The 22,103-nt window shown below is 38.4% G+C and overlaps 1 protein-coding gene across 6 annotated transcripts in view; it reads left to right on the top strand.

Annotated features, from left to right (window-relative positions):
* UVR8 (Regulator of chromosome condensation (RCC1) family protein) overlaps positions 1–22,103 on the top strand; it is a 267,087-nt gene that overhangs the window by 199,396 nt on the left and 45,588 nt on the right. For 3 of the 6 annotated variants that reach the window (XM_089829077.1, XM_089829079.1, XM_089829078.1), the window contains 2 exons: positions 10,955–11,040; positions 11,168–11,220. The exons of the other annotated variants lie outside the window; for them this stretch is intronic. In XM_089829077.1, coding sequence (XP_089685203.1) covers positions 10,955–11,040; positions 11,168–11,220 — 139 coding nt within the window. The remainder of the gene's footprint in view (positions 1–10,954; positions 11,041–11,167; positions 11,221–22,103) is intronic. 6 annotated transcript variants of the gene reach the window in all.

The raw sequence follows: 22,103 nt of genomic DNA, 5'->3' as shown, positions 1-22,103 counted from the left end.
AAGTTGCAAATGCAGCATATAATTCCCACCACTATGCAACAGATTTGATTTGCAAACTGGGATTTTTAACTTCGCAATTAAAATACCATGACTTTGGAACTAAATGTCAAGAATGCTTGTAGTTTTATGACTTGACTAACTTATATGCATTGAAGTAAAGGCAGATTACAATTCAATTATTATTAAACAAGCAAAGAACCTGGTAATGTCATGTATGATAAGAGAAGGGGTGTCCAACTGCCCTTTCATATTAATCACAGACCTTGCAAATGTAACCACAACTCCCTGGAATTCCAAACGCGGGTCTAATGTTGAATGCAGACCCTCCGACTGTGAATGCAGGCTTTAATGGAACAATCACAGGCCTCAAACACATAACCGCAGGCCCCTACAATGCAACCACAGGCCTCAATAGCAGATCACAGGTACTCCTATTATGAATGCAGCCTCTATAGGAAGTATAACACTTCCAAAACAATAATGGCAGCCAAGGATAATGCTAACACTGCCAAGTATGAAGGATGGCAGGTCTCCCAAACTCGGAAGCATAGTTAAAAAAATCAGTTTCGGCAATATCTCGACCGGCCATTTTCTTTTGAAAATATTGAAATTGGCAAAAGCTTAGCGAAAAAATTGGCACTTTTATTGAACATTTGTATATATACAATTTCGTAAAATATTCTTAAAAATGTCTACATACACCAAATTTGTAGAACTTATAATGATTTGAGATATCCACCATATATTAATCAAAGTTTTGAGTTAAACAGTAATAGAATCATATACCAAAAAACAAGTACAATATTTGAATATAAATAAGTTGAATGCATATAGAAGTCAAACTCCATGAAACTACAACTTCTGAATACATATTAAGATTAAGTTTCAGTATCAATGAAAACTAAAGGTCACAATCATAAATTGTGTCTACGAGTAAAGCTCAAAAGAGATCGCTGCAGCTAGGTGGTTGGTGTTGAAGTAGTTGATCTGGCAACATCCTCAACAAGTGCCTTAGGCTCAATAGAAGACTTTGATGGATGACCAAGCTCATGATCCTCCTCACGTGTGTAATGTTTCCGACTAGCAATGACGTGATTTTGCAGACTTGATTTTCTAAAATGGATGCGGATATGTTCCTACAGGAGGTCCGTACAGATGTGGGAAGCTTTCTAGGATAGCTATACGGTGGAGAAGACAAATGCAGAGGTGAACTCCAGCCAAGCCAGTTCATACGGTGCAGATGGAGGACTATACGATATTGTAGAAGGTCGTATAGTTATGAGGAAAGGCCGAACAGCTAGTGGAGAATGCCGTACGGTGTTTCTGTGTGCCCATCTGGTTAGAGTGGAAGCACAATACGGTCGTACGGTGAAACAAACTTACCGTACTAGGCAATTTCTGGCCTTACGGGAGCTAGAAAGAGTGTACGGTGATTATAATGGGCCGTATGACAATTCTAGCCGATCGAACGGAGATGCAAATGGTGGATTCGGAAGCCCAAGTCGTACGGAGGTGAAGAACAGTGAGGAATGAGCAGTATGGACAACACACAGTAGGGTATCGAAACACAATGTTGCATATATACAAACACAGAATGTTAATGGATCCACAAATTAATACGAAAGTGCACAGAACAAGAATAGATTGTACCAACGCAATAGATATTTACCAAAAGATGGAGCTCCGACTTGCCTGATCCAAGCGAAGTAATACATGCAACAATGGAATAGGGTGAGGGTTGAATTCCACCGAAACCGCATGAGCCAAATAGGGAAGATCTTTCACTTCCGAAATGGCGAACAACAAATAACCCTAAACAGGAGTTCGCAGTACATAGAAATATAATCCAAAGCATACCTACTGACTACTTACAAACCGTGCTTAAATACCCGTCGGGAAACTTTTCGAGGGTGTACAAAGATAGCCGACGGCGACACAAACTACGAAGACAAAATAAAAATGGGTCTGAGATAAATTAAATCAATCGGCTTGTTACACAGGTTAATTAAATATATTTATTTTATGACGGGGATATTACAACGTGCTCCCACATCTGCGTCCATCTTAAACTCAACTAGCTTCTCATGTGTGAATAAAGGATCACACACAAATGCATCTGCATCCTCATCATCAAAAGGAGCAATCCAATTTGCTGAATATGGATCAATGTCATCCAAATCAAGTGCTTCATATGAATCTTGATTGCCACCTACTTCTCATGTAAGTGAGGGTTGCACCTTACATAAACCAAAATTTTCAAGCACTTTTGAGTCAAACTATTGCATTTCTTTGTGTGTATGTTTTGAAAAGTAATGTTTCTCTTGCAGGTAGAAGCACTACAAGGCTGAGATAAAATTGAGATGGCAAGCTTTTGAAGATTAGGCATTGTGGCACTATAATCTTCCCACCACAGATCTGGAAGGATTCAAAAAAACCATTTACAATGTGGTAAAACTTCCAATAAACTTCATGAGCAAAATAAATGGTATGATAAATCTAAACACACATTCTTTTTGACCTAGCTGAAAGGTGTATTTCCTACGTTTGCAATCAGGAGAAGAAAACAATGGCCCCTCTTCCATTCCTCTGCTATGCAACTCATCAAGTATGAGGTCTTGAAGCTTCAAATCAGCAACCAATCTTTGAATACATGTGTCCAACATAATTTGAATGTCTGCATCTGCTCTAAAAGTGTTGGAGAAATAGAACCCGGAGTTCAAGTAGTAGGTGGTTGCATGAATATTTTGGTGGAGTTGTCGGTTCCACCTATGATTAATTATGTTCCATATGGGTCTATATTTGGTCTCATTTGACATATACAAGTGTTGAATTGCCTCTTTGCCCCTATCCATGGCCTTATATAGAAACCCCATGTGTTTTTTATCCCCATCCACAATTCGTAGAACCTTCACCAAGAGTTCTGATACCTGGACATAAAAAATATACAAAACTCAGTGAATGCAAATATTTCAAAATTAATTACTAAATCATGAATGAAGATTTAGAAACTTACTTTGAGGATCTCCTCCATTAGAAACTTACTTTGAGGATCTCCTCCATTAGCTTTTCAAAGCTAGCATCAAAGAAATTTTTTACAACCTTCTCTGCTTCAGGCTTCTTGACGAAAGGACTCTCTAACCATTTCTTATCTAGAAATATGCACCCTATGTCTAACAATATCTAAGAGATGGTTTGCAAGTTCAGAAAATTAGTAGCAAAACATGTGACCCTTGCCCCATGTATGATTTTAGATGTACTTTGCAATAGTCCTTCCATCTTCAACCACCTTGTCCACCCAACTCAATTTTCTTAGGTCCTCAAGGAGCAAGTCAAGACAATGGGCAGCACAAGGTCTCCAAAATAATGTGGGTTGCCTCTACAATAGGCAGCACAAGGTCTCCAAAATAATGTGGGCTGCCTCTACATCAGAAGTCTATTGGCTGTCACATACACAGTTGCATTATGAGTCACAACTTGGATGACATTAGCCACTCCCACTTCATTACCACCTCATCCAACATGTTGCATAGATTTTATGCATCTTTTACTTGATCAAAGGTATCAACTGATTTTAGAAATACCAACTGTCCCCTTGAAACAACTACAAAATTGATGAGTGTCCTATTCCTTCCATCTATCCACCCATCGAATATAATAGTGCAAACTTTTTGTTACCAAACTTTTCTTTGATTTTCTACAAGTTGGTGATTGTTTCTTACCCCACCGTCTAACAACAACCCACTAACCTTATAAGGAGTTGGGGGCTTGAATCCCTTATCATACAAAGAAATTGAAGTTACCACTTGATCCCAATATGAACTACATAAAGAATTGAAGGGAATATCATGGCAGATCCAAAATCTTGTAATTGCCATCTTTGTCTTGTCATGCATCTCTTTGTTCGATGTAGTGCCTAGCAAGTCGGGTTGAGCACTAAGAGTGTTACATGGAACCCAAAAGTCAGATAAAGACCCACCCCCACTTCGCCATCCATTTATCCGAGGCCCAATAGAAGAAGAAGCCTCTCCACCTATTTGTGATCCTGTAGAATCAAAAGTCCCCATTGGGGTTGCCATGGCCTCGATTGTCCTCTTTTTTGCTGCCTTATTTTGTGCATATTTTGAAGGCTTGTCAAAGCCTCTCTTGTAGCCTCTTTTGGACATTTATTAAATGGTGTAATATCATTGTATGGAATCTTTGCAAGATGATATTTAAATCGGCCTATGCCTGAAGTCATTTTCTTATGGCAAAAGATAGATTGGACTTTCCCTTTGCTTGCACCTGGGATCCCATATTTCAATAATGCGTACATCTCTCTGCCACCAGCCATCGTGTAAAGAAATAGGTAGACTTTGAGAGCCTAGCAAAAAAAAGTACGATTTATAATTAGAATGAATATAATAAATTAGGGCGGGGGCCCTAGCTCGGTTGGCTAAATCTTCCTTGTTGTAGGGGGTTGGTCACGGGTTCTAGTCTCCCCTGTCCCGCATGGTACCGGTGGGCGTGTCGTGCTAGCGCTACCGGTCACGTTAAAAAGTTTACCCGGCGCACTGTAGTTTATAGGGGGGGTCGTGCTGCACCCGATTCCTGCAGTGTAAAAAAAAAAAAAAAGAATATAATAAATCAAATTTAATATTTTATCATTATGAATGTATTAAGATTTTCAATGCTAGATTAGTAAATAGGTGTATGTAAATGTATTAAAATCTATTAGAAATGATAAATCTATTAAAATATATTAATTATGAATCTATTTAATTTTAATATTTTATAAATATGTTAAAAACTTAAAAATTAAAACACAGTAAAATGTTAAGTGCTGTTATATATTTATAGTTCTTAAAAATGAAAATAATAATATATAATAGTATCAGACCTCAGTATTAAATTTTAATACATAACAGTATCAATATCAAATTTTAATAGAACAGTGTTTAACTGTTTTTTCACATATTTATACATATTATTTTTTAAACTTAGATTTTATATTTTACATTGTGTCAGGTTAAAATTTAGTAATTTATAGTTTTTAATATTTATTATTTACGATTAATATTATATTATAGATTAACTATGTATAATATATATGTAACTTTATTACGATGTATTATTAAATAATATATTAAGTTTTTAATATTATATATTGAAACACTGTAAATAAAATATAATTTAATAATTTAAATTTTTTGTGAAGTGTGAAAATTATAATTTGCTAATATAATTTGAAATTTCAGTACAATAGTCTACTTTCGCTACCATTATTATTAATACACGAAGAACCTTAATCGAATGAGGCCCAACCAAGAAACCATTAAACACTCAGAAAGCATAATGGTCCATACCTGGTCTGTCGATCCTGCTTGCAACCAGTGAATCTGCCCCAGTGGATTTGGCTTGCAATTGGTTGATGTTCAAATTATCTAGTGATCATTCGATTCAACAAATATCTAGTCGATATGGGCTTCAACGAATAATCCTTGCCTTCCATTGCTCGCATTTGCATAAATGCAACAAACAATAATAATAATTGTAAAATAATGATGCATATAAGCCAAAGGGAAAAAACAACAAATACTAAAACCTAAATAGAGAGTGACGCCTTTTAATGCAAAAATCAGTCAATGGTAATCAACGAAATCGACTCTAATTTTTCGGCGCAATATGGCGATATCAAAAGAAAAAAATGCTACGATATTTTGGGAAAACCGCTGCCATTTTTTTGAGCACTTATTTCAGCTAATAAGATGACCTATGATATTTTGAGTGAATAGCGATATTTCATAGTGTTTTTGAGCTATGCTAAGAACGCACACCTAATAAAAAATGTAGGTGTGTTCAATGCAAGTACAATCTCTCAATCAGCCCCAAATCCTATTCAGTTGCATATTGTGGTTGGTGGTGAGTTTGCTTCCACGGTTGAGAATGAGGGGCGTGATGATGTGGCAATCACATCCGCTCAAGATATGTGTGCAATAGGTACTGAGGAGGTGAGAGCATACTGTCATGGTGATTTCATTCCTTCTGTTGGAAGCAAATTTATTTCATCCAATACAATTAGTAGCTTTGGACAGTTGGTAGTGCTATGCTATCAGAGGGATCAACTGTGGGCTGTGGGGAAGCAGGTTGATGCTTCCATGTATAATTTGTATTGTGTTGAGTTGTTCATGGAGTATTTGTTCAAGAGTTCGGATTGGTGGGAGGATTTATATAGAGTATTTGAGGGTAGTCTCGTTCGGGGATCTTGTCCTATACGACGATTGGTGGGGAAGATTGGAGAGAACTTGGCTACAATGCTTCCCAACCGGGATTTTGTTGTTGGGTTTGCTGAGAGGGTTAACCAGGAGCTTGTGCCACCAGTAGTCCGGAGTCAGAGATTGGAGTAGTCTCCTGATTCCCAATTTGATATTGATGAATCGATGACAGAGATTGGGAGTTTTTATCGGCATTACACTGGGAAGAGTGCTCATCACTTCTCTTTAACCCATGGGTAGAGGATTTGGTTTCATGTTGGTGTAGGTTGGATCCAGTTTCATACCATCCATTATGGGATAGATTAGCACTATCTTTTGTAGATGGGATCGATAGCTACAAGTTAGACCACTTGCAGTATCTACACACCCTGGTTAATTTATTAGAGGTTGGAGTTGGTGATAGTGATTTAGTTACTTATGGTTGTTATGATCTCCATAGTGTAGTTGGGTATGATTGTTAGTTGATAGGGACTCAGATGTTGACAGAGTTGGTATTTCAGTTGGATTGAATTACGATAAGTTGTTATCGCCATCATCGCTTACAATCAATTTCCGGATAAATATGTTATTGATATCAATTATTTGGGTGCTGGTGCTAGAGGAGTTGCTTTTATACAGCTGGGATAGTATGAAGTTTTGCCCTTGTGATCCAAGTGGATTTTGATGTTCATTTTGCTCCAGGATTACTTGGGGACAAACACTCTTAGGGAGGGAGGATAGTAATGTCTCCATTTTTAGCAAGGCTTTTTAGTTGGCTTGGTCAGTTCACCATCGCGACCCTTGTGAGCTAACAGTGGGATTTGAGGGTCTTAGCTGTGGGGTTATAGGCATTCCAACAACCTATGGTGTGTTTTGGCTTCGTTTGAAGGACTTACTATTTATAGTAAGTCAACTGTTGGTTTTGATGAGCTCAGTTAAGTTAGAGGAGTTGAGTGATGCTCTCAATTTTTATTTTGGGCATCTGGTTTCTGCTTGAAGAATCTTGTAGGGAGCATCTACTTATATAAGTCAACCTGTTAAGTTAGTTCATCGTCTTTCTTCATCAAGATCGCTCTGGTGTTGTCAGGTTTCAACTTTGATGCTTCTTCAATTGTTTTCGCGAGGCTGGTGAATTATTATTATTACTAAGCTAAATATGTTGAAGGTTGCTATTTTTGTTGGTGTTGTATGTGGGTCACCTCAGTATCATAGCTTGTTGGAACGAGCTTGAATAGTTTGAAATCGTGGGCACAAGACATAGTGGCACTGTGTGTTAGAATATTATGTTATGGTGGAAAATGTCATTTTTGGGAGCCAAAAGCAATTACTAAATTATATTATAATGGTACTTTATTATATTTTAATGTTGTGTTGAGGAATCTTCTTAAGTGGAGTTCGTTTGGGAAACTCGTTGGAGATTATAAATATGAGCCCATTTGATTATCTTATTGTGCTTTGTCATATATGTGACATTTTTGAGGGGTTCTAATTTTTTGTGCCCTTGGTGAAGTACAAGGGTTTGTTCCTGTGAAGTTCATTATAATAATTCACAGCTGAGGTGTTGTTAATTAGTTTTATGAGAATTGTTCTTTATCTCCATTGCTATATACCCTGTAGTTGGGAGATAGCGTGGTGTTGGGAATTTGGATTTTGGCGTCTTCTCATACTGTTATTACTGTTGCTGAGAAGCAGTTGTTTGCTGGTTAATTTCGAGTTGGTTGAGCACCCATTTATATTTGTTGTTAGGCGTTATTTTCTATTTGCACTTTGGGAGCAATGTTTTCCATATATGCAGTTGCATTTGTTTGTTGAAGAATTGTTTTGCTGCTGCTAGTCTTCAATTTAGAGGGTTTCAAGGAATGCCTTAGCTGTAAGTTCATGGATTGTAACTTCTACTTTTTCTGGGTATTGTTGATTTAGATAATAGAGGATATTTTGTCAAGTATGTTTTTATATATTTTGTGAAATTGGAATTTTCAGTTGTATATTCCCTATGTAATATTCAAATATTTGAGTTGAAATTATTATTGCAATATCTTCTATTTTTCTGCTATATTGTTGTGTTAAAAATTGCAAAACCTCAAAAACAAAAAAAGAAATCAATTCTTCAGCATAGATTGTTTGAGAGCCAGCAATGCCAGTTAGAGTAATTGTGTTTAACAACTTTGTCGGCAATATAATATAATATGTATTGTCTTTTGGTGAGTGCAGATGATATGTACATAATACCAAATATAAATAATATGTCCCAATTGATAATTTCCTTTGACCAATATAAAATATACATAATAATCTTCTATTCTTATGTTTCTTTTTCTATACTGCTTAGCATGATCTTTCAGATTAATATAATTTGCTTATTTTGATCAATGTTAAATTCTTTATTATATATCTAATTTTATAATCTCATCCTATGATCCCTTCGATACCTGATGAGAATGTATTCTTATACTTCTTGATTGGGATTACAAGACGTCCCATGTCCCTTCATATGTCCATACTATTTCTGAACACACCTTTTCAGTATCAATCACTGCATTCCAATTTGTCTTCCCATTAATTGGTGTCTGCTAATGTGTCTATTATTATATCACCGACGATGAGGAGAGTAGAAGCCTTTATTATAATCAAATCTTTAATTTCTTTGTGATCTTCTATCCTTAATCACCGACTGTAATTAGTTAGGAATATCACACTCATTGTGTACCTCTTCAGATTGTTTATATGAATACTGACATGGCAGATTTGGTTTGTCAGTTCTTATACTCAGACAGTCATACCTTACGTTTACTGGTACCTTACAACGCATTGCTCCTATCAAGCCTTCAGTAATAACTTCTACGCGTAATAAATATTGTTTAATACAATCAGTGTTATATATTTGCTGCTATATTAGTAGTTGCATCATTTGATACCATTTGATGTAATTATATATCTGTAGTTATATTGCTTGTAATTATTACTATTACTTAATAATATTATACTGATTATTTATATATTAATTATTATTGCAAAATAGTAGTGATTAATCAATATATTTGATATTGTTTATTTAATAATTATTATATGTATACGTAATTACTCATTTATTAATATTATTTATCAGTTATCCATTTAACAATTAATAATGTATAATTTATGTACTCATTGTTTAGTTAATAATAACATTTATTAAAATGATTAATATATTTAATCAATATACTTTTTATTATATATTTTATCAATTAATAATCATTTATTTATTTATTAAATTCTTAGTACAGATAGCGGATATAACAGATAGGCATACAAACAAACAACCAGACAATTGACACTAGAGAGCTCTAGACAACTAATTGCTGCACAAACAGTGAAGCAAATATGGGCCTGATACAACTCTGCACATTTTACATAGCAAAGAAGCAATAGCACTAAGAGTTTTGAACCCACTCTTGCCTCTCTAGTACCAAGGCAAAACAAGAGTCTAAAGGAGGTCAATCAGAATGAAAAGTATGTTAATGAATTTGATTTCATTTTTGGATTTGGCATTGTTTTATCATAGTGATCCAGTTTATTCCGAGGAGATGTAAAAAGAGAAATGTCGTGAGGCTGCAGATGAGGAAATAAATGCAATAAAGAGAAGTAGAGGATGGGAGCTGATTGATTGCCTCATGCTAAGCAAGTGATTGGAGTGAATTGGGTTTATATGATCAGAGGCAATGTTGAAAGAAGGGTAGAGATGCAATAGGCATGATTGGTTGTCGAGTGGTAAAAAAAACTGAAAAGAGATAATGATGAGACAGATAATCACAAGAATAGAAGCTGTATTGGCACTCATAGCAATTGCAGCTCAACATAAGTGAAGGTATAATAGATGGATGTGAAGTCCACTTTCATGAATGGAGTATTAAAAGAGGAAGTGTATGTGAAGCAGCCAGGTTGTTATGAAGTTCTAGGGCAAAAAGTCAAAATATTAATGTTGAAGAAAATTCTCTTTGGGCTGAAGCAACTACCACGGATTAATTCATTTTTTATATAATATCATTAGCAAAAGTGACATGGTGAGCCCACTCTTTACATCAAGGTAGATGATGGTAATATTTTTATTATTGTCTTGTATGTAGATTAAGTATTTACTAGGTATGATGATTTCCTTATTGCTGATTTCAAAGAGCCAAGAACTCATGAAAGAGAGTTTGAGATTACTGACATAGGCCTCTTGACTTAGTTTTTAGGCATAGAAATAAAATGAATGCATAATGGTGTATTTATTGGTCTGTAAATATACTTCATGTCAATTGTTTGTCAGAATTACCTACAAGAAAAGCATATTTGTTTGGAGAAAATACTAGTACAGGTCATTACATTCAATCACACACAATTCAAAAGAGGGTTACTGACTAAAAACTATAGTGCATAATGCACTTGAGACATAAATGAGTTAAAAAAATTTACCAACTAAATACTCCTCATCATACTTATCTTAAACTACATATGGAAAGAACCAAAAATGTCATGCTCCTCATTGTGCTCTTGCTTCTTAATTCTTTTTTCTTGATCTCCAACAGCAATCCTCCATGGTTTAATTCTCTACTAAATGTGTGTTTTTGTAAGCATTATCTCAGTTTCAAGGACGTGACATTATGGTGTTGATATGAGAAATGTTAGTGTTTGGTTAAGATTGGAGTCATTTCTTGTGAAAATTGAGCTGATTTTAGTTTTTTATATGGAAATGTAACATACAGAAATATTCCTCAACTTGTTGAGGCATTAAGTGCAGATGGGTTGGCCTGTCGACAAATTCAGACATCTAAAGAAACAGTTGTATCTGGTTTGTATTATACTGCAGGCTGGTTATTCTAACGACATCAATGAATAGAAAAATGGTCTTGATTTCTTTAAATCTAAATTGACGTTTTCCTTTTCTTGTTTGGTTGAACAACGGAAATTAATGGCAGGCTCAAATTGGATATCACCATCAGAGAGATATGCACTTGTCCCAGACGAATCTGTAAGTGTTATCTTGCATTTTTCTTCTCTTTTTTCATTGTACTATATACATATAAATGTTGCAAACTTATACACAAAATATATTAAGTGCGCAACTCCTGCACATGGCAGTATGGGGGCCACTGTCATGCCATTCAGGATCTAGCATTGCTTACCTCTTAGTTGGAATGACACAGAAACAGCCATCCTAAAAAATAAGGAATTTATACAAACAAAACTGAAACTCAAACCATAAAATTGCGTACAGATTGAGTCAATAGCCTCACAAATGCTTCAAATTACTCACAATGGGATTATCTCAGTCAGACAAGACTCACTGGTAGTTTCTGAGTAACAAATGTATCATTGTAAAATGAGAGTGTAAATAACATAGCAGCTGAAATGAAGATTAATTTTTGAAACCAAAAAAATTAGGTGTAATTTCAATGTATAAGTATGTATTGAAAATGTGTGAAGTTTTTAAGGGATAAGAGATCCATGGGGATTAAAATGTACTTTTTCAGGTCCCATAACAGAGACTGTATTTTGGATGATACTTAGTAGTTGGCCTGGAATTACCCATATAGAAAGGTTTGAGAGCATCTGGAAGTTCTATATAAATAGCATTTTCCTATAGGCATAGAGGTTTGTTCAAAGACCTTAGTAATCAGCTCCCAAGATCAAGATGAATGATGATACGATTAGAGATCATGAAATACAATTACAGCTGATCATATCTGGAATGATACACTATAACATAGCAAAGCCTGATTAAACATTATAACAGTACAATTCCAATTAAGAATTTATGATTGGGATGGAGCTCAAGTCTCAGAAATAGTCTTTAAGAAAGTGCTATACATGCCAGTTGCAGAGCTTGAACATAGGCATATTTTGAGGAGTTTTCAGTCCTTGGCTGCTACAGACGACTGAAACATCTTTGATTATTGAACAATATTAATCTGAGTAATGCATTATTTTAGCAAAAATATTGGAAATATGATCAATATGATGACCACAAACTTACCATTATCTGCTATGTATACAATACTTATGCCACGGAGACCACACAGGCTGATTTAACTATCTATATACAACTATACAAATGCTAATATATCTTAATAAAAGGTTATTGTAGCCACAAGTCGACTGCCCACTTGCGTGGATGATATAGTTTAAGGGTGTCTCATGCCCCCGCCCTTAAAACCAACAACGTCGATGATCCTTGAATACATTTTCATGAATTCTTGATCCTCCCATATTGCATTTTTATTGGTCAGATTCTTCTAGTTGATTAGATACTGTTGCTTAGCTTTCAAAATTGTTTCTCCTTCCTCATCAAGCTTTCGTCATTATATTAAATCAGTATAACAGCATTATAACAATATTGTCAGACATCAAAATCATGGTCTGTCAATATAAATTTTCAAATCAAAATTTCTCAATCATATATCTGGAAGTCTCAAACATCAAAATATAATAGGCTGTAGGTGCAACGTATGGAACTGAAGCTCATTCTAGCTATCAATATCCGAAGTTGATTACTTATAATAACCTGAGTCACTATCTACCTCTTGTAGAATTGGGTTATCAAATGGTAGCCCGACCAGTCTTAGTTGCACCTCCATTTGAATTTTATCTTCTGTGGACACAAATTATAAATCTCGTGGGCCCATCACATTACCACTTTGGCAAAAATAATTTTAAAAAAGGGAATAATTATTTTGGTTTTTTAATGCCAACAATCATCCAAATTTGTTGGGTACACCTTTGTTTCTGGGAGTGATCAGGGACGTTTCAGATATCCCCTTAGTGTGTTAGGGACGGCTAGCTGTCCGCAAATGTCAGGGAATGTTTCTGGCCATTTCTTCCAAATTTTTGAAATTTGGGACGGCTAGGAAATGTTCCTTTTTTGCCCCACTACCCCAGAAGAGTTTTGGGGATGGCAACAGTCCCTTGGGGACAGAAAGCACGTCCTCTTGTAAGATAGTCAAACAGTCTTCTTTAAGCAAGAAAAATGCAAGATTGGATACATTTTTGTTAATTTAGGTAACTTCACTTTGAATGCTACATTTGCAATAAGAGCCATCATAATCTGGTGCAAGCTGTTTGTACTTGTTTTGTTTCTTAGTGACATTGACTTCTATTGTTGAAACTGCACTAAGATCTAATCTCCTACTTCATAATGTCTTTCACTGTGGTTCTGATCAACATGGTGCCTCTTTCTATTCTATCATTACCAATTTCTTCATCTCCCTAAGACTTGAGAGTCTCTTGTTATTGTTGAATGTGTTTTTCAATTTACTCTATCCTTTTGGTGAGCCTACAATGGAAAGATACTAGATGGTTGATGGTACCCATATGCTACCAAAAATAGAGACATTTGGAATAAACTGTAGAAAAATGTGTTGCGCCATAATTCTGCAAGTGCCATTGCACCCATCTCTCTTTCTTTTTTGAAGCAAAACATAATCAATAGCCCTCCAAGCATGTGATGAGTACCTTAGTTTGTCTGTCTAATTGGGGATGATGCGATGGGCTACAAGCAAGATTATGCCCAAACATGAGAATAAGTTAGTCCAAAAGTAACTTGCAAATCTAGGATCGCAATCACTTGCTGAAATGTCTTTTGCTGGATTTGATAAGAAGTATTACACTTGAACTAACAGGTATTTTGTCAAACAGTTGTCCAGTAATCAAAACTCTTAAGGAAAATCACTACTGTCATGCCACTGTGCTGATTGCTCACATAAATGATATGAAATAATTAATTTGAAATTATAAAATCAGGTCTTCAACAAGGTTCAAGACGGTGCTTCAAAACCACAATATTGGAATAATAGTTTATAACCAGATTAATAACCTGACAGCATTTATACAATATGTCATTGATAAATTTCTGAGTTCAGATATATAAGAACACAGTAATTGGGTTACGGATGGGCAGTTAACATACAATGTGATGTCCCCGACGAAAAATAAATGTAATTAATTATTTTGTGTAACGGGCCGATTATTTTAATTTAACTCGGACCCAAATTTAATTTTTGTCATAGTAGTTTGTGTCGCCGTTGGCTAATCTTTGTACACCCTCGGAAAGCTTTTTCCCGATGGGTATTTAAGCACGGCTTGTAGTAGTCGATAGGTATGCTTTTCGGATTATATCTTTGTACTGTGGATTCTTGTTGGAGTTTAGCAATTGATCACCATTTCGGAAGTGGAAAACCTTCCCTATTGGGCTTGCTTGGTTTTGATGGGATTAAACCCTCACCCTATTCCGATCATGTTCTTGATCTGTATCTGGCAATTGGAGGACTTAATGGCATAATTGTTCCGGTTGGAGAATCTGTAGATTTTGTATGTTCTTCTCCACATTTTCTAAGCATTGTTGTTTAATATTTAACACTTTACACAAACCGTATGGCTTCATTGCATCTCTCTAAATAGTGTGGATGATTCCGTATGGCCATCATCCTATTGCATTCCGTACAGCCATCCCACTTAACCGTATGACTTATTTGGACTCCCGTACAACAGCTAAAGTGACCACCGTATGACAACTAAAATCACCATAGGCACTCAATCCTCACTGTACGGCTTGCTATTGGTGTGTACTAGTTATACCGTACGGCTTCCACAGCCCATACCACCGTACGGTTGACATAGTTATTCAAAAGACCATCGTACGTAAATAAGTTCTTGTAATACACCGTACGGACATCATATCCATCTGTATGGTCTTGCTCTTGCACCTGTAACACGCACCCTTGGTCATTAGAATTGAAGTTTTGTGCTCCCACAAGCCGTACGGCCTCCCACCAAGAACTGAAATAGTGGTGTGGTATATTACAGTGGTATCAGAGCAATCGATCCTGCCAGCCTGTGATCGGTGAATGTGAGTTTATAGCCGGAAGAGAAGGACACATTCTGTTGATCGAATGGCTAAAGAACAGGAACGGGAACGGGAACCGACAGGTGCCGAACTCATTGCACTTCTGAGGGATCTTGTGCGGAACCAGGCACAGATCATTGATACTCAATGGCTTATGGAAGAAACTCTCAAAAAGTTGGCAGAAATCAAAATTTCTGGAGAACTGAATGGACATAGCGCAGATTCGGTGGCAAGCAGATCACACCCTCGCACTGCACACTCTCGACCATCCATGCCGACTTTCCCACCACGAACTGAGACACATCACGGAGAGAGACTTCCGACCTTCGAGGAAATATGGGAGGATTGGCAGAATGCGAATCTTGAAGAAGACATCTCCTACATGGATTACGCAGAGCTAAGAATGAGATATGTAGGAGGTGGAAACAGAAGAGGATTTTTTAACGATGACCTAAGGAGAAAATTGTGTAAGGTGAACCTGTCTCCATTAGACGGTTTAGGCTCCATTTCAGCGCAGGCATGGGTAATGAAAGGCGATACCTACTTCCAGCTAAATCCTATGCCCAAAGAAGCAGCGATCAAATTTGCCGTGTTACACTTGGAGGGCGTTGCGCTCGAATGGTGGCACCACGGCACTATCACTCTTGGGCATGATCAAATAAAGACTTATGCTGAGTTCACGGAGAGTCTAATTGAACGGTTTGATGGAAAAGACCCTGAGCTCAATTTCAAAGATCTGGCACAGCTAAGGCAAATGAGATCAGTAGATCAGTTCATCGCGGAGTTTCAGAGACTTTCTGTGTTGGTGACAGACATCTCTGAACGAAGGCGGGTCGTTCTGTTTATGGATGGATTGGCAGAACCATTGAAAGGTTGGGTGAAGGGATTCAACCCGTCAACCTTGACGAAAGCAATCAGTAAGGCATGAAGCATGGCGTCGTCGTTAGCATCATCCTCATCCTCTCAGATTCATTCACATCCGAAAGCGTCGACGTTCTCGAGGGACAAACCTCCGCCCAAGAAGCCATCACTGGATGAAGCATGTCGACAAGAACTCCAAAGAAAGAAATTATGTTTTAATTGCAAGGGGCCTTGGGAACCTGGCCACCGATGCCTCGGGAAAGGGAAAATTCATTACATCGAAGTAATGTCCGATGAAGAAGATGAGCAGGATCGAGAGGAAACGCCAGTGGAAGACATCCAACCTAGTGGTGACATTGACATGGCCAACTTGAACCATACGGAGAGGATTGCCGCTTTAATAAAATGTGGAGGATCCATTGCCTTGGCTGGCAGTTCAAGGTGCACAATTTTTCGTGTGCGAGGTACCCTTCAGGGACAAAGGGTCACACTGATGCTGGATAGCGGAGCTACATTGAATTTCATAAATTCATCTTTAGTACAACGAAGAAATCTTTTGACGGAAGCACACGTGGGCTTTTAGGTCAAAGTTGCCGGAGGGACTTTTTTGCCCTGCATGCACCTAGTTCCTTAGCTGAGCATCACGATGGCAAATCACACAATGACAGAGGACTTTTTCATAGTGGATCTGGCCGACATGGAGGTCATCCTCGGCATACAGTGGATGGAGACGCTTGATGAATACACTCAAAGTTTCAAGCAAATGGACTTCACTTTCGTGGTTAATGGGAAGAAGGTGGCCCTTTGAGGGATGGAAAATGAAGGATCGAAGGAAGTGTTTGCGTATCGAATGGAGGCAATTCTACGGCATGATGATGTTGCGTGGGCTGCACAATGTTTCATCTCGGCGGAACCAATTAAGGGGCAACGAACACCTCCACAGGATAAAGAGCTTCAGGATGTTTTAAATAAGCATGAAAGGGTTTTCATGGATATTCCTGCTGGCATTCCGCTGCATCGAGGATTTGAACATACAATATAGTTGGAACCAGGAGCGAAACTTGTTATAACCACACCGTATTGCCACCCGAAGAAGTTCAAAGATGAAATCGAACGGACGATCCGGGAGTTACTTGATAAGGGATGGATCCGTCCCAGTTCTAGCCCGTTCACATCATCAGTGGTGTTGGTCAAGAAGAAGGACAAAACGTTGCGTATGTGTGTGGACTATCGTGCACTAAACAAGAGGACAATAAAGAATAGGTACCCCATTCCAAGGATAGATGAACTATTGGATGAACTACATGGTGTGGTCTATTTGTCAAAAATAGATCTCCTTTCCGGATACCATCAGATCCGAATGAGGGAAGAGGATGTGAAAAAATGGCCTTCCGTTGCCATTACGGACACTATGAGTTCTTGGTCATGCCGTTCGGTTTGACCAACGCACCAGCTACATTCTAGTCATGCATGAACCACATCTTTAACAAGCAGTTGCGTAAGTATTTGTTGTTGTTCTTTGATCATCTTCTTATTTATAGCAAGACGTGGGAGGAGCACCTGAAACATTTGAACGAGGTTCTAAGTATAATGGAAGAACAGTCCTTGTTCGCCAAACAATCCAAATGTGAGTTTGGAATGACGGAGATATTGTACTTGGGGCATGTTGTCAGTCAATATGGGGTTGAAGTGCATCAGGAGAAGATCCAGGCTATCCTCGATTGGCCTCCCCCGAAATCACTCACGAATCTACGAGGGTTCTTCGGATTGTGTAGCTACTACAGGAGATTTGTCAAGGGTTTTTCTTAGCGCCGCGCGCCTTTAACATATCTGAGGAAGAAAGGGGCTTTCCAGTGGAATGAAGAAGCACAACTCACATTCGATAAGCTAAAAGAGGCCATGAGCACATGTCCGGTGTTGGCACTGCCTCACTTCACCCGACCATTCATTTTGGAATGCGACACATCAGGGGAAGGTATTGGAGCGGTTTTGATACAGGATAGACACCCCATCGCATATGAGAGCAGGAAGCTTACACTAGCCGAGTGCCTATATTCCATTTATGATAAAGAAATGTTGGCCATTGTTCACGCATTGACCAAGTTTTGGCAGTACTTGGTTGGTGCCAAGTTTGTTGTCTGTACAGATCACAACAGCCTGAGATATTTCTTGGAGTAGAGGGACTTGAACGAATGACAACAAAAATGGGTAAGCAAGGTTCAATCTTTTGATTTTGACATTGAATATGTAAAGAGAAAAAGCAATGTTGTTGCAGATGCCCTATCCCGAAAACCCACCATCTGCTCACTAGAGCAGATCTCAATTGACTGGAGGGCACAACTGCTGGTGGAATATTCCAGAAATACTTTTGCCTGTGAGATAATGGATGGTCACATCCATGATAATCGTTATAAGGTGGTGAATGATATCATCTATTATAAGGATCGGATCTACCTAGTGCCAGAATCCAAGCTTAAGCAGAAGATCCTAAATCATATGCACAACTCCCCCCCGGCTGGTTGTGCTGGCTTCTTGAAGACTTACAAAAGTATGCGGGAAAGGTTCTCATGGAAGGGATTGAAAGGGAATGTGTTGCAGAATGTCAGAGAATGTACTATTTGTCAACAAAACAAATTTGAACATACTCTTCCTGCCAGACTGTTACAGCCTCTGCCGATTCCTGAACATAAGTGGGAAAGTATATCAATGGATTTCATAACAGGTCTTCCCCAGGTGAATGGAAGGGATTTTATCTTCGTGGTGGTTGACAGATTGACAAAGTACACTCACTTCTTCGCCATCCCCTTGGACCTTCGGGCTGCATAGGTCGCCGATCTGTTTTTTAGAGAAGTCTTTCGCCTACACGGATTACCTCGAAACATCGTCAGTGACTGGGATGGACGCTTCGTCAGTATCTTCTGGACAAAACTGTTTTAGATGGTAGGAACTGAACTATCACCGAGTACAAGTTACCACCCACAGACAGATGGCCAAATTGAAATTGTGAACAAATGACTTGAAGGTTATCTACGGAACTACGTCTCGGCACAACAACGCGCATGGGTGAAATGGATCCACCTCGGGGAGTACTGCTACAATACCACTTATCACATGTCAATCAGGATGACGCCGTTCAAGGTTCTATATGGGCACGAACCACTCCTTCATCGATATAGTGCTGGGCGACAGCCGCACTCCAAGGGCCAACTTCAAGAAGGACAGGACATTTTGAGGAGCTTGAAAGAAAACTTGCAACAGGCACAAAACCGACAGAAGGTATATGCCGACAAACATCGATTAGAGTGAAGTTTCAAAGTGGGGGATCTAGTCTATCTCTGGTTACAACCTTATCGACAGTCATCATTGAAGGGAACATGGAAGGAGAAACTGAAGCCCCGGTTTTATGGCCCCTACCGCGTGATCCGACGCATTTGTGAGGTAGCGTACGAACTGGAGCTTCCCGAAGGTAGCCGCATTAATAATGTCTTCCATGTTCCCTATGTGAAGAAGGCTATCGGGCAAAACATCACCGTCACTATAGAGCTTCCACTCCTCAATGAGGAGGGGAAACTCATCTTGGAACCTATTGAGATTCTCGAAGTGCCCAAAAAAGTCTTGCGTAATTGAACTGTGAGAGAATATTTGGTACGTTGGCGACATCTATCACTAGACGATGCAATGTGGGAGGGCGAACACATCCTATAGCATCCGACACTGCATTTGCTTGAGGACAAGCGAATTTCGGGGCGGGAGGACTGTAATGTCCCTGACGAAAAATAAATGTAATTAATTATTTTGTGTAACGAGCCGATTATTTTAATTTAACTCAGACCCAAATTTAATTTTTGTCATAGTAGTTTGTGTCGCCGTCGGCTAATCTTTGTACACCCTCAGAAAGCTTTTTCCTGATGGGTATTTAAGCACGGCTTGTAGTAGTCGATAGGTATTCTTTTCGGATTATATCTCTGTACTGTGGATTCCTGTTGGAGTTCAGCAATTGATCGCCATTTTGGAAGTGGAAGACCTTCCCTATTTGGCTTGCTCGGTTTCGGTGGGATTAAACCCTCACCCTATTCTGATCATGTTCTTGATCTGTATCTGGCAACTGGAGGACTTAATGGCATAATTGTTCCGGTTGGAGAATCTGTAGATTTTGTATGTTCTTCTCTACATTTTCTAAGCATTGTTGTTCAATATTTAACACTTTACACAAACCGTATGGCTTCATTGTATCTCTTTGAATGGTGTGGATGATTTCGTATGGCCATCATCCTATTGCATTCCGTACAGCCATCCCACTTAATCGTATGACTTATTTGGACTCCCGTACAATAGCTAAAGTGATCACTGTACGGGAACTAAAGTCACCATAGGCACTCAATCCTCACTGTACGGCTTGCTATTGGTGTGTACTAGTTATATCGTATGGCTTCCACAACCCATACCACCGTACGGTTGACATAGTTATTCAAAAGACCACCGTACGTAAATAGGTTCCTGTAATACATCATACGGACATCATATCCATCCGTATGGTCTTCCTCCTACACCTATAACACGCACCCTTGGTCATTAGAATTGAAGTTTTGTGCTCCCACAAGCCGTACGACCTCCCACCAAGAACTGAAATAGTGGTGTGGTATATTACATACAGACCCGTTAGCAGTGTGAGTGCTGATATGGAAGTTTGAATATGCTCCGAGTGTCCTCCCAGTGGCCACGTCTAGATATTTCCCTTGGTTGCTATTTGCCGACTAAAATATGCTAACCCCGACTGTACTTGTTCTCCTCCATTCTCACTCCAACATTCACTGCGGCTTAAGTGCTCTGGTATGTGACCCTGCGGTATGGTGATTGTATCTCCCAGTACCTTGTTATTGCATCCAACTCCCTTCCAATATAAATATACGATTATACTTGCAGATGTCTCAGCTCTGTAAGCTGTTACTGTTATGACCCGACCTGCTACTTCTAGGTGAGGTGATCCCATGTAGAAACTACCGTGAACAGAATCAATTTCCATCCAGTTCCTTTTATCTGCTATGCATTTAGTCCTGAAATCTGATGCTAGGCAATGCGATTACACCTGACTGGAATGGGAAATGTACTTATGCAGGGGAGTATACTTCTGCTGAGAAATTACTGTTCTTTCCTTTAGCCGTCCAAACTTAAAATACCAACACTGACCTATACGTATTACTTTCTTGAAGGTTTTCAAACACCTGTATCCTCTCTGCCGCTGAACTCCCAATTCTTAAAGACCTTTAATGCATCAATCTAGAATCATAACTCTGAAGTGTAAATGTGAGATGCTAGGTTTGCATCTAGTCTCACTCTTTTCCTCTAAGGGGTTTCGTCCTTAGGAAATACCTAGTCACATTTAAGCAACCTTTAGGATTTGTAAAATAACATATATTCGTTTTGTCAATCCTAATGCAAAAGCTTTCTTTTATAACCTCGAAGTGTGGGGGGAAACAAACACCGTAGCAATGTGGGATAAAAGACTTTCGTCTTTTAGTCACTTAAGCCATTTTGTCATAAAGTACTTTATATTTTAACTCAATAAAATAAAGTGACTTAAACCTTAGGATTTCTCATTTAAAATCTCCTCAACTAAAACCAAAACTCCTGTGACTGGCTGACATCCTAAATGACATGTCGTTAGCCTATCCAGATGGAAGATAGACCAACTAGGTGCCATTAATGCTAGTGCGGAGAAGGGGGCATTATAGTCCTCCTTTCCTGGGATTGCTTGCCCTCAAGCAATCTCAAAGCCGGATGTTGTAGGATTGACTCGCTTTCCCAGGTGGCGTCCTCATAAGGTAAATTGTTCCAGTGAATCAGATATTCCTTGATGGACGTGTTGCATAGCTTCCTCTCTTTGACCTCTATCACCTTTGCTAGTACTAATACAAGCTTCGCTTCCTCAACGAGCGGGGGCAACTTTATTGAGGGTACTGTATGCTGGCCAATTGCTTTCTTGAGACATGAAATGTGGAACACGTTATGAGTTCAACTGTCATTAGGTAAATCTAGCTCATAGGCAACCTCACCAACCCTCCTAGTAATGTAATATGGACCAAAAAATCTAGGCTGAAGTTTTTGAGACCCATTCTTCTTCAAGGAACTTTGCCTATATGGTTGGAGATAGA

The sequence above is a fragment of the Cupressus sempervirens genome, chromosome 5, assembly GCF_028749045.1.
Source record: "Cupressus sempervirens isolate cs-2001-9-10 chromosome 5, ASM2874904v1, whole genome shotgun sequence".
NCBI lineage: Eukaryota > Viridiplantae > Streptophyta > Pinopsida > Cupressales > Cupressaceae > Cupressus > Cupressus sempervirens.
The sequence above is the reverse complement of the archived record's forward strand: the minus strand, read 5'-3'. Positions and strand labels throughout refer to the sequence as shown.